This window comes from Mercurialis annua, linkage group LG2, assembly GCF_937616625.2.
Source record: "Mercurialis annua linkage group LG2, ddMerAnnu1.2, whole genome shotgun sequence".
NCBI lineage: Eukaryota > Viridiplantae > Streptophyta > Magnoliopsida > Malpighiales > Euphorbiaceae > Mercurialis > Mercurialis annua.
Window position 1 is genome coordinate 10,742,905 of NC_065571.1, and position 12,956 is coordinate 10,755,860.

The 12,956-nt window shown below is 28.8% G+C and overlaps 1 protein-coding gene across 1 annotated transcript; it reads right to left on the reverse strand.

The window, feature by feature from the left end:
- Positions 1-10,581: 10,581 nt before the first annotated feature.
- On the reverse strand, positions 10,582-12,480 carry LOC126666972 (uncharacterized). The gene is made up of 2 exons (XM_050359913.2): positions 11,909-12,480; positions 10,582-10,868 (listed from the first exon to the last, which is right to left on the reverse strand). The coding sequence occupies exons 1-2, from the start codon at positions 12,336-12,338 to the stop codon at positions 10,816-10,818; spliced, it is 483 nt and encodes a 160-aa protein (XP_050215870.1). The 5' UTR covers positions 12,339-12,480; the 3' UTR covers positions 10,582-10,815.
- Between the last annotated feature and the right edge of the window lie 476 nt (positions 12,481-12,956).

Below are 12,956 nucleotides of genomic sequence, written 5' to 3' on the forward strand. Positions count from 1 at the left end.
ACATAGAAATCTTTTTAATTAATAAAGAAATTGCGCACATTTTCATCCCAAGGAAAAAAATAAAAAAGAATTGCGCACATTACATGAGAATGTTGACTGATTTATGAAAAAGGTAAAAATGAGACCCCGATAACGGCGGATCCAGCTGCATCACCCTAATTGGAGATTATTATATAGTGACAATTATTATAAACTATTACTAAAATGTTTGTTATTATCATTATAGTTATACTACATGAATTGTGAACTTGTGACTTCACTAAATGTAAATGGAAAATGCTGCTGTGAACTTGTGATTTCACTAATGTAAAATGCTGGAATAGGGGAAATTGATTAATCATGCAATATTCAAATCTAAGCTTAGAAATTTGAGCCCCACATATAATAGATTTTGATAATTTGATCTGGAATTTTCATTAACTTTATTAATCATTGTGTTTTACAATTTATACTAAGAAATCAATGACACTTGTCATCTTCTTACTTGATACAAAGAAATAAAGTAACAGCTGAAGGCAACGGCTATATTCATTAACAATCTGTTAATGAATAAGCTGAGCTGTACATGCTTAGCTGTACTATCAACTAATCAGCCCTGCTTAACTGTTTTTATAATTAACAGCTCCTAACTAACTTATAACCAATTAACCCTTTCTATTCTTCTTCTTCTTAATGAATCTGAACTTCATTTAATACCCCTCCTCAAGCTGGAAAATATATATCATGTATTCCCAGCTTGGAAAGACAACTGAGAAAAGTAGAAATGGGTAAAGACTTTGTAAAAATATCTGCTAACTGTTGAGAGGAAGAAACTGGGAATAGATGAATCAAACCACTCTGTATCTTCTGTCTGACAAGGTGACAATCCACTTCTATGTGTTTAGTTCGTTCATGGAATACAGGGTTGTGGGCTATGTGACAAGCTGACTGGTTATCACAATAGACTAAGGCTGGTGTAGCTTCTGTTATTTTAAAATCTGTAAGTAAGTAGCTCAGCCATTGAATTTCACAGGAAACATTTGCAAGAGCCCTGTATTCTGCCTCTGAACTTGACTTTGAAACAGTCACTTGTTTCTTTGTTTTCCATGAAACCAAAGAGTCCCCAATAAAAACACAGAAACCGGTTATAGACCTTCTTGTGTCTGGGCAAGTTGCCCAATCTGAATCAGAAAATGCCTTCATCTTTAAGGTAGTTTCTGCTGGAAAAAATAGACCCTGGCCTGGAGACTTTTTCAAGTACCTTAAGACTCTTCCAATTGCAGCATAATGAACTTGAGATGGACAGTCCAAAAATTGTGATAGTTGCTGGACTGGAAAAGATATATCAGGCCTTGTGCTACATAAGTAAATTAGTTTTCCCACTAGTCTCCTGTAAGCTGTAACATCCTTGTAAGGATTTGTTGAGTCTTTTACTAATCTGGTTTCAGCAGTCATTGGTGTTGAAGCAGGTTTAGCTCCCAAAAAATCTGTTTCCTTGAGTAAATCCATTATGTATTTTCTTTGACACAAATTGATCCCCTTCCTTGATCTTGCTACTTCAAGTCCTAAGAAATATTTTAAATTTCCAAGGTCTTTTATCTTGAACTCTTTATCTAAGTATGCTTTTACTGCTTCAATCTCAATGATATCATCTCCTGTCAATATAACATCATCTACATATACTAATAAAGTTGTAAAAGACTTGTTAGTTTGTTTTGTAAATAAAGATGAATCTGAACTTGACTGAATAAAACCCTGAGAAAGCAATGCATCAGTTAATTTCACATTCCATTGCCTACTAGCCTGTTTTAGGCCATATAATGATTTTGTCAATCTACAAACTAAACTAGGATCAGAAACAGAAAGACCTAGTGGAAGTTTCATGTAAACTTCCTCATGTAAGTCACCATGTAAAAAAGCATTATTTATGTCTAATTGTTTTAAAAACCAATTTTTAGCAGAAGCAATAGTTAACAAAACTCTAATTGTAGTCATTTTTGCTACTGGTGAGAAGGTGTCCATGTAATCTATGCCATTTTGTTGTGTATATCCTTTTGCAACTAACCTAGCCTTATGTCTTTCCACTGTTCCATTGCTATTATATTTTGTCTTAAAAACCCATTTGCAGCCTATTGGTATTTTCCCTTCTGGTAAAGCAGTTAAATACCAAGTATTATTCATTTCTAAGGCATCTAACTCTTTTTGCATGGCTTCTTTCCAACAAGAATGCTGAACAGCATCATTATAAGTTTGAGGTTCTACATTCTGGTCCAAATTTAAAACAAAAGCCTTATGCAAACTATTTATACTATCAAAACTAGATCCTTTAGAAATAACATGAGGTGTTGATTTACCAGAAACTTTAACTGATTGACAAACATAATCTTTGAAATGAACAGGTTCAGTAATTACTCTTGTTGACCTTCTTAAAGGAATAGTTGATACATCAGATACTATTGCTACATCAGACTCTAATCTAGATACATTAGCTTCTGAATTTCCTGAGTTCACATCAGAACCTAAATTGGACAAATTAGTTTCATGATTCATATGCACAGTATCTAAGTCAATATTATAATCTTCACTAGGAACATCAATTGTTGTTGGTAAAACAACTTGACTAGACTGATTATGTAAAACAGATGTATCAAGATAAGGAAACAATAACTCATAAAACCTCACATGTCTAGATATGAAAACTTTTTTAGTTTGTAAATCAAATAACCTATAACCTTTAGTGTTTGCAGGAAATCCTAAAAAAATACATTGAATAGCTCTAGGTGAAAATTTATGTCTCTCATGATTAAGAGTTGATGCATATGCTAAGCAACCAAAAACCCTCAAATTACTAAAATCAGGCAATTTATTCATTAAAACTTCATATGGTGTTTTATCTTCAATAACAGGAGAAGGAACTCTATTAATAAGATACACAGCATGAGAAACACAATCTGACCAAAAACATATAGGCAAAGAAGCCTGAAATTTTAAAGCCCTAGCAACATTAAGAATATGCTGATGTTTCCTTTCAACTACAGCATTCTGTTCAGGTGTATATATACATGTTGTTTGATGAATAATACCTTTTGATTGATAAAAATCTGGCATACAAAATTCTAGACCATTATCAGACCTAATACATTTAACCTTAGATGCAAACTGAGTATCTACATAAGTAACAAAATTCTGCACAATAAATCTTGCCTCTGATTTTAATTTTAACAAGAACAACCAAGTATACCTGCTTTTGTCATCCACTATAGTCAAGAAATATTTATGACCATACATAGATATTATTCTAGATGGACCCCATATATCAATATGTATAAGGTCAAAGCAAGCATTCACAACAGAAGTACTGAGATTAAAAGGTATCTTTTTCTGCTTAGCCATATGACAAATTCCACAATGATCATTAAGTGGCAGCTTAATAGAAGAATCAATTGACTGTAAACATTTCAGTCTTGAGTTTGCCAAATGACCTAATCTATAATGCCAAGTAAAATCACTACTAACAGTCTTAGTACAAGGTTTATCAATACAAAAATTGACAAATTTACTACTAGCAGCAGTTTGTGAGCAATCAGACAAGCAATCAGATTTAGTAAGTTGATAGAGTCCTTGCACCTTTTTAGCTAATCCAATCGTCTTCCAATTGATGTGATCCTGAATTATGCAAACATCTCTATGAAGAATTACACAATACTGATAATATGTTGTTAGCTTACTGGTTGATATTAGATTGAAAAAGAAATTAGGCACAAATAAAACATCATGCAGTATAAAATTTTTACTAAAAATAACAGTTCCTATATGTGTTACCTTTATCTTTTGTGAGTTTGGCAATGTAACAAATATATCATTTACAGATTTATAAGAACTAAAATTATCCAATGAACAGGCTATATGATCAGTAGCACCTGAATCTACTATCCATTTTTCATTTATTAAACTTTTAACCATTGAACAAGCAGAAAAATGCAAACCTGAGTCTTCTGTTGCATTCTGTTGAGAAAAATTAGTAGACACTATATTCACTTTTGGTGAAGAGGAAGAAGCATTTTGTTGCAAGAGATTCATTAAAAGTTTATACTGATCTTGAGTAATAACTTTCTCACTATCTTTCACTTCTTTGTTTTCCCTTTCATTTGCTTCAGCAACTCCATTATACATTTGCACATTATTCTCATAAGAACCATTATACTGCTGATCATTATAAGCCTGTAATCCATAATTCTGCTCATTTTGATTTCCAAAAACAACCTGATTACCAATCTGATCATTCTGATTTGTATTACTATTCGGAATTCCAAAATCATAACAGTCTTCTTGTGAATAATCAACCATATATTCCCCCACTTGATTAACAAATGACTGTGGTCTCACTCTAGGCCTAAAACCTGGTGGATATCCATGCTTTTTGAAACAGATATCTATAGTATGTCCACTAGCACCACAAAAACTACACATTGGCTTATCATTAGCTGATGAATAAAACCTCTTTTGACCTGCCTGAGGACGAAAATTAGAATTCATAGGTGGCCTATTCCCATTATAAAAAGGTCTAACTGGATTGTAATTATTATAACCAGCCACTCTCCTCTGAAAACCAGCATTTGTCTGAGCAGCAAAAACTGTAGGTTCTATATTCTGTGCATTATTCAGTCCTAATCCTAGTTGTCTTTCTTGTTGTAAAACTTTAGAAAAAACCTTATTGATATTAGGCAATGGCTCCATCATCAAGATTTGAGTCCTAGTAACTGAATAACTATCATTTAACCCCTTAAGAAACCTGATAACATGATCATTATCTTGATGACTCTTAACTACTTTTAAAGCATCACAAGAACATTGAGGAACACAAGAACAAACAGGTATAACTCTCAGATTCATAAACTCATCCCACAAAATTTTCAATTGAGTAAAATAATCTGTGACTGATAAATTGTTTTGTTTAAAAGCATACATCTCTTCTTGCAAATCTGAAATCCTACATACATCACCTTGAGAAAACCTGTCATACAGATCTTTCCACACATCAAGCGCATTATCCATCCACAAGACACTCTGTGCAATCGAAGGAGATAAGGATCTCAAAATCCATGATAACACCATTGTATTACACCTCTCCCAAATTGGATAAATCTGATCTAATTTTGAAGGTACAGAAATAGTGCCATCAACAAATTTCAATTTGTTTTTAGAAAGAAGACACATTCTCATTGATCTAAACCATGAGCTATAGTTTTGACCATTCATCAATGGAGAAACCAAAACTAAAGAAGGATTTTCATTTGGATGCAAGTAATAAGGACTGGAAGTATCATTTTCAACAGTTACAAACGCCATTGTTGAGAAATGTTAAAGAAATTAGGGTTTTCAGAGAACAGAGAATAAGAAAATGAAGGAATAATCAAGAACAAGAATGATAGAAAAAATTTAGGAAGAAAGAGAAATATAGATTGATTGATAAGATTTTATAACTGAGAATTTTAACTTTGTATTAGAAGATTATTGCGGAAGCTTTTCTTTGAAGATTAAAATGAAGAAGAAACGAGCTGTTTCTTTATGAATAATGTTGTTGCTTTGATACCATAATAGATTTTGATAATTTGATCTGGAATTTTCATTAACTTTATTAATCATTGTGTTTTACAATTTATACTAAGAAATCAATGACACTTGTCATCTTCTTACTTGATACAAAGAAATAAAGTAACAGCTGAAGGCAACGGCTATATTCATTAACAATCTGTTAATGAATAAGCTGAGATGTACATGCTTAGCTGTACTATCAACTAATCAGCCCTGCTTAACTGTTTTTATAATTAACAGCTCCTAACTAACTTATAACCAATTAACCCTTTCTATTCTTCTTCTTCTTAATGAATCTGAACTTCATTTAATAACATAAAATTACAAAATGCATATCAATGAGCTAGCGCTGAGCAGCAAATTGTTAGGTCGTGGGTTCAATTTCTCCCACAAACGCTCTCCTCCTCCCCAAATTATCAAAAAAAAAAAATTACAAAATGCATGAAATGTATAATGAGCAAAATGGACGGTCTTGATACTTAAATTTATGGAATGATCTCATATGAATTAGACTTAGAACATGCTGGAAGTAATATACACTAGAAATTTACATGTATATCCACTAATGAATAAAGGGGAGACATGAATTTTACATTATTAGTTATTATTCTTAAAATTATTTTTATTATTAATATAATAACTTAGTCATTATTTTAAAATAACATATAGCTCAAATGGTATAAGTATTGAAAATGTTAAGTTTGTGATTTAAATCCTCCTACAAATGCTCCTTTCTCCCCAATTATTTAAAAAAAATAACATGAGATATCGACTATAACCATTTCTATGATTTCTCTATATATGAAATTGATTTACCTTATTTTAAGAAAAATTTACGAATTAAATTATTAAATTTGATTTATAAGAATTTAGTCCATAAATTTAAGGACCAAAATGATCCTTTAAATATAGTTAAATTTTAGATGTTGCAGAATACTACCAACAAATATTAGAATAAATTATCTCAGTATTGTTCAGGTGGACAAAATTTTGTTTAGTTTTTATGTTGTTCGGCTATATTTTAGACCAAACGATAAGTTTTTTTTGATTCAAATGCCGTTTAATTTTTTAAAAAACAATTATTTAGTACTCTATAAAATAATTGTGCAATTTTCTTTAAAATAATTATGTAATAATCATCGGTTTAACTTTTTGAAACCGGAGTGGAACACACCCCACCCCAGCCCCACTTGATTATCCAATAAATTATTGCATTTATATTAATTCAGTTAAGTGTAAATTTGAGTTAATCAATTTTTGATAATTTTAATATATTTTAATAATTTAACTTGTATATGTCAGTATAGTTCTTATTCAAATTTAAATAATTGTATATGATCAAACTCATTCAAGTTCACTGTTAGGTATCAAAATATCTATCTAAATAATTGAGTTAAATATTATTGATTTTTATAAATGTATTGAAAGCTTTGAAATTTACAAATTTATCTCAATTTTATAAATTTGCAAAATCTATTTAATATTTTTTCCAATTAAGTTAATTATATAATTGTTCACTCAGTTATTTAACTTTTAATTAACATTATTAGTCACATTTTTAAACATTAAAAAGTTGTGGGCCATTTAGGGATTTGATACCACTCTTATTATTATCATTAATTTCAAATTTTAAAAGAAATAAGGATGTGGGTCAATTAAAATTGAAATCAAAACAAGAACAGAGAATAGCAATATTCCCCCACATTAGGTAGTGAATTATTATAAATTTTTTAAAGAAGCAACAATAATTTTCTCCTAAAATATCAAATTTAAACTCAATTAATTGTTTTTTACTATTTTAATTTTTAACACATAGCACATAGCACATAGATAGATATGTGCAACATCTAGTTCCATAGCCAAATAAGAGTAAAGTGGTAACAGTGGCAGAAGGAAAAGTCCTTGATAGTTCCAAGCTGATGAGATACCACAAACAAACAAAGTGCAACCACCAACGCAGAAAGGTTATGCCCCCACCTTAAAGTATGCATGGCCCCACCTAGCCCCACAACGAAATATGACTTGGCCCTACCATGTATGGCCCACAATTTCCGCGTGAATTAAAGCTAATTTTGTGCCAGCAAATTGCTCATAAAAATATCAAAACAATAAGCAAATCATATATTTGGAAACATGTATCTTTATTTCTATTTGTTAAAACTGAATTTTGAGAAATTCTTAAGTAGACTCAATCCACCACGTCATCCGTGAACTAACCCTATCATATAATAACACGTCATTAAAATGATGGCAATCTTGTAATATTGCCATTGAAAAGTGTAAATAAGTAATAAACGAATTTACAAAATTACCATCATTTTAATGACATGTCATTATATGATAAGTTTAGTCCACGGATGACGTGGTAGACTAAGTCTACCTAAGAACCTCTCATGAATTTTTAGACTTTAAATTTAATAGATATTAGGTTTTATTTTCTATGAAAATTAAATGCGGAAACTCCACGCGCCCTTAATATAATCAGGATAAATTTTTATTCATTTTTCATATTAAATTTTATTCTGAAACGAGTCTTTATATTTTTATTTTTATTAAAAATGAATTCCTTTATCGTTATATATAAAATTAAAGACTCAAAATAAAATATATTTATCGATAAAACTCATAATAAAAATAAAAATAATTTCTAGACCAATTGTTGTAGTTTATTATTTTAATTCTAAACATGTAAATATATCATATGCACACATTATTATTATTAATAATATTATTATTATTACAATCAAATTAAGATAAGTCTAAGATTTAATTTATATTCTTAGCCCATTTCTTTATTTAGTATAATTTTAAAAAAATGATAATTTTAGATAAATGAAAATGTAAACACTAATATAGTATATTTAAAAAAGACACCATTGATATAATTTTGACAAAAGGTACAATTGTTTTTTTTAGTTTTTTTAAAAGTACACACAAGTCTTTAAATAAATTTTGGGCACAATTAAGCCATGTTTTTTTTTAAATAGAACAAATCCCTCTTTCATCCAACACCATTAGAAACACATGTTAATTGATGACATGTCTCTCATAACAATATAAGAAAAGTGTTAAAAGATAATTTTAATATTTAAAATATTTACCGAAAATTTGAAGGGCTAAATGTCCAAAAAAATAAATTAAAAGTGCATAAATGCTCTTTATAAAAAAATTAAAGAACTTTTTTACACAATTTAAAAATATCAAAGGTTTAAATGGCCTAAAAATAACTTAAGGGTCTGTATATTCTTTTTAAAAGGTTTTTTTTGTCTATAACATTTTATGGATATTATACTAGATATCCACAACGACTTAAATTATTTTAATTTACAAATCAGTTGTTTATATTCATAAATAGTTTAAATATTTTTTTTGGTTATAACAAAAACTATTATATTCTATATTAGCATGTTAATTATATTAAAAGTTTAAATAATCATATAATGTCTCCACAGCTATGAAGCACGGAAACTTCGACAAAGTTGCGTTTCCCGTTTCGGAAACGTTTCGGAAACCGGAAACTTTTGGACACCCGCACGAAACGTTTCGGGCCGTTTTCGTAAATTGTAAAAATTAATAATTTGTAAAAAAATTAAAATTATTGCCCACAAATAAAAAAATCTAACTAGTTACCCATAAATTTTACATTCGCATTGCCCACAATACATCAAATATACTTATTTGTGTTGAATTATATTATATTTTTTTATATATTTATAAAATTTTAAATATTTAGTATATTATAATGAATTATTTTGTTAATTATCATAAATATTTAGATAATATTTTTATAAATATATCCTTATATTTTTGTTATTTACACGTTTCCCCCACGTTTCGTGTCCTCCATTTTGAAAAACTTTCGTTTCCCCGTGTCCGTTTCGTATCGTTTCCGTTTCCCGTTTCCGTTTCCGTGCTACCTAGCTCCACAGACATAGTTTAATAGAAAAGACATCATAATTCAATCCTCTCCTAATTGTAATTAAAAAAACAATCACATGATAAATCCATTCATTATAGAAGTGGTTTTGGTCTCCACAATGGCACAAAATTCGCCCGTGAAGAGAGGCTTTTTTTCTGTTTCTTTAGAGTGCAACAGTGGAGAATGTTATTTGTCTTAATCAATGCAAAATTAAACAATAATAATCAATCATTAAAAGTAATTGCATAAGTGGCATTACAAAAGCATTTCACATTCAAAAAATGTAGAGTATATTGTTTTTCTAGTTTATTTAATTTATTTTATGTTAAAAAACATTTTATTTGGTCCAATAAAAAGTTATTTAACTTTTCTGAAATTAAAATAATGAGTTGTAAATTTTATAAATTTTAATAAACAATCATAATTTTATAAATTTTTATTTATGATTTTAGTTAAATTTTAGGGGTCAAAATAAAGAAAAAAATTGATGATTATAATATTTCAAAAATAAATATGAGAAGTTTGTAGGTTTTTTCTTACGACTTAGCCAAAGCAACGATGCTTCATCTTATGTTAATCAACGTCGTTTTAGTTTTAAAATTTCAAAATAAAAAAGCCTAAATGACCTCATATGAAAATAAAAGAACTAAATTTTAAAAATATTGTCCAACTTTTAAAAAGACTATGAAATGTTAGTCGCAATTGATACAAAATGCAAATGTTTAAATTTAAATTTAAAACTTAAAGACTCGGATATAATCATAAAAAAAATTGAATTTAAATATACTTATAAATAAAAAAATTAATCATAATCGATAAAAAAAATTATAAAAATTTGAACTTTAAAAATAATTTGACAGATCTTAAAATACTACTTACCTTCTACTCAATTGCTGCCCCATATTCCAACCAATTACTACAGAAACTAAGATTAAGTAAAACTAATCTCTCCATATCAGGTTGTTAACTTGTAAACCAAACAAATTATTCAATACTTTAGACAGAATCATTAAATTTAATCCTTTGCTTTGCTCTTATCTAAAATCTCTTTATTACTTTAATAAAATGAATAAAAAAACAAAGAGATATGAACAAAAGTTAGAAGATTAGAAGTTCTTCTAATTGGATTAGAGACAAAAGATTCTTTACAGTTCCTAATAAACCCTTCTCTAATCTAATAAGTCCTAAACAAAAGACATAATTAGGGTGCAAATTAGTCCATTAATAATAGTACTCACCACATAACATTATATATTACTATTAATATATAAAGATTATATGGAAGACAAAAGACAAAGTTGTAAACAGCTTGGCATCTTTTTCTATCTCAATGCCTCAAATCCTTTCTCTTTCCTCACGCCATTCTTCAACACACCTGTTCATTCACATGATTACCAGTTTAACCAATCTATGCAAATTCCATCAGAAACTAAAAAACAATCTTATCAAAATATATATATCTACCTATTTTAATTTGGTTGAAAAATAGCAAAAAGAATCGAATTGTCTAACTCTAGTACTATTTTAGTATTTGATTCTTTAAATTAGAATTTTATGATTTTAAAATTACATTTTTAACTATTTTCAATTATCATACTATTAATAATGTCAAAAATAGATTACTAATTTATTGATAAAATTTATTATTAAATATAGCGTTTTGGTACATAAATATCATTTTATTTGCTAATATGATGTAAAATATAAGCAAATATGAGACTTTTGTTTATCATTTTAGTATTTTCAAAAAAAGGGTTAAAAGTACTTATTTAATATATTTTTTAAGAGTTGAAATACTAATTTCAAAAAAAAAAGAATTAGCTATTGATTTTTTTTAAATTAGTATTCCAACTCTTAAAAAATTTAGCTATTCCCACACCACAAAACTCCTAAAGCTTCGATATTCATCGGAAAAAAAACTGAGGAAAAATATTAATTGGAACTAGCCAAATGTGACTCAAACACTATATATATTGGGCATCATTCTACTAAAGTCGCGAGTTCAATTTTTTTTTCCACAAGAGTTCCATTTCCCAATTATTGAAAAAAAGATGTTAAATGCAAAAAATGTTATAAATTTATATAGTAGTACAAAACAATTAATTTTCTTGGACGGCATATGAGAATTTTCTCGAGAAAGAGACAAAACATAAAAAAGAAAGAACAAGAAAAAGGAAACAGACTTCATTGATCAGTTTCTGAAGCAATAGTTCATGACTAACCATTGAATATCACTGGATACTTGTCAGTCTCTCTCTACAACATTATTTGTACGTTAAAAAAGAATCTAAAAACACCTTTGAAGTTTCTCTATATTTATTAAAATTATAACTGACAGAAATTATCCACTACTTAATAAACTAATAAATTAATTAAAAGAAGATTAATTAAGCAAAAAAAACATTAATTAATTACCTTGAGGTTTACAGTCAGGAGGATCTTCAAAGAGAGACAATGAAAGCTGTTTATGAGCAACACCAATGTCAATTAAAATAAGACCTGATTTTGGATCATCAACGGTTATATCTTTAACCGGTAACCAAAGAAATAATTCTTCTTGAGTTAAACCAGTAACGCCTGCAAGACTGCCACGAGTAAGATTTGCCCTAATTACTTTCTCAAAGAACACTCTGTTTTCATATTTTGTTAAGCATGGCCCATCAAGATTCACTTCAAGATTCCCATTTTGATCTGAAAATGTGAAGGATTTTATTTCTTTTGGTAAAAGACCGGCTGGTAATCCTTTTGAGATCAGTAGGTCATGGATAGAAGAGGAGTTAGAGAATTGTAAAAATAGAGAAAAAAATATTGTTGTGATTAGGGTTTGTGAAAAGATTATGGTCATTCTTCTTGAAGTTGTTGTTTGGTTAGAGAGAAAAGGAAAGAAAGTGAAAAAGAAATAGAGGGTTTAAGAGATGGTTTTTGAGAAAATATTTTAGAGTTGGGATTGGGTTAGGATTTTACTGAAATGCCAAGAGTTTGGTTGTTGTTGGGTAGCTGGGGCCTAATGGGTTGTTTGATTTTTAGGACTTTATTGTTTTTGTAATTTATCACCTAATTATGCTTTTTTATATTTTGGTTTATTGTTTTTTTAGTAATTAATTATGATAAGTTTTGTAGTGTAGTTATTAATTTTGTATGGTGTCTTGCTTGGTGTTTGTACATTGGATTGTTTAGTAAGATCCATACCTCCTTAAGCAATGTAGCTTCGAATAATTTTACATCATCATTGAGATCAACATTTAGGTTGGTCCCCTACCCAATAATATCATGGAATTATGTATTAAAAATAGGAAATTGAGAAGATTATTATTTTGCGAAAGAATTAAAAAATGAAACGTACTTAATTAAATTAGTTTATTTATGGTCTACAATCAAAACTTAAAAAGAAAATTGATGCAAGTGTGTATGCGGAACCAGAATTACAAAAAAAATGAATTGGAAAGCTGAATAGTGGCAGTTT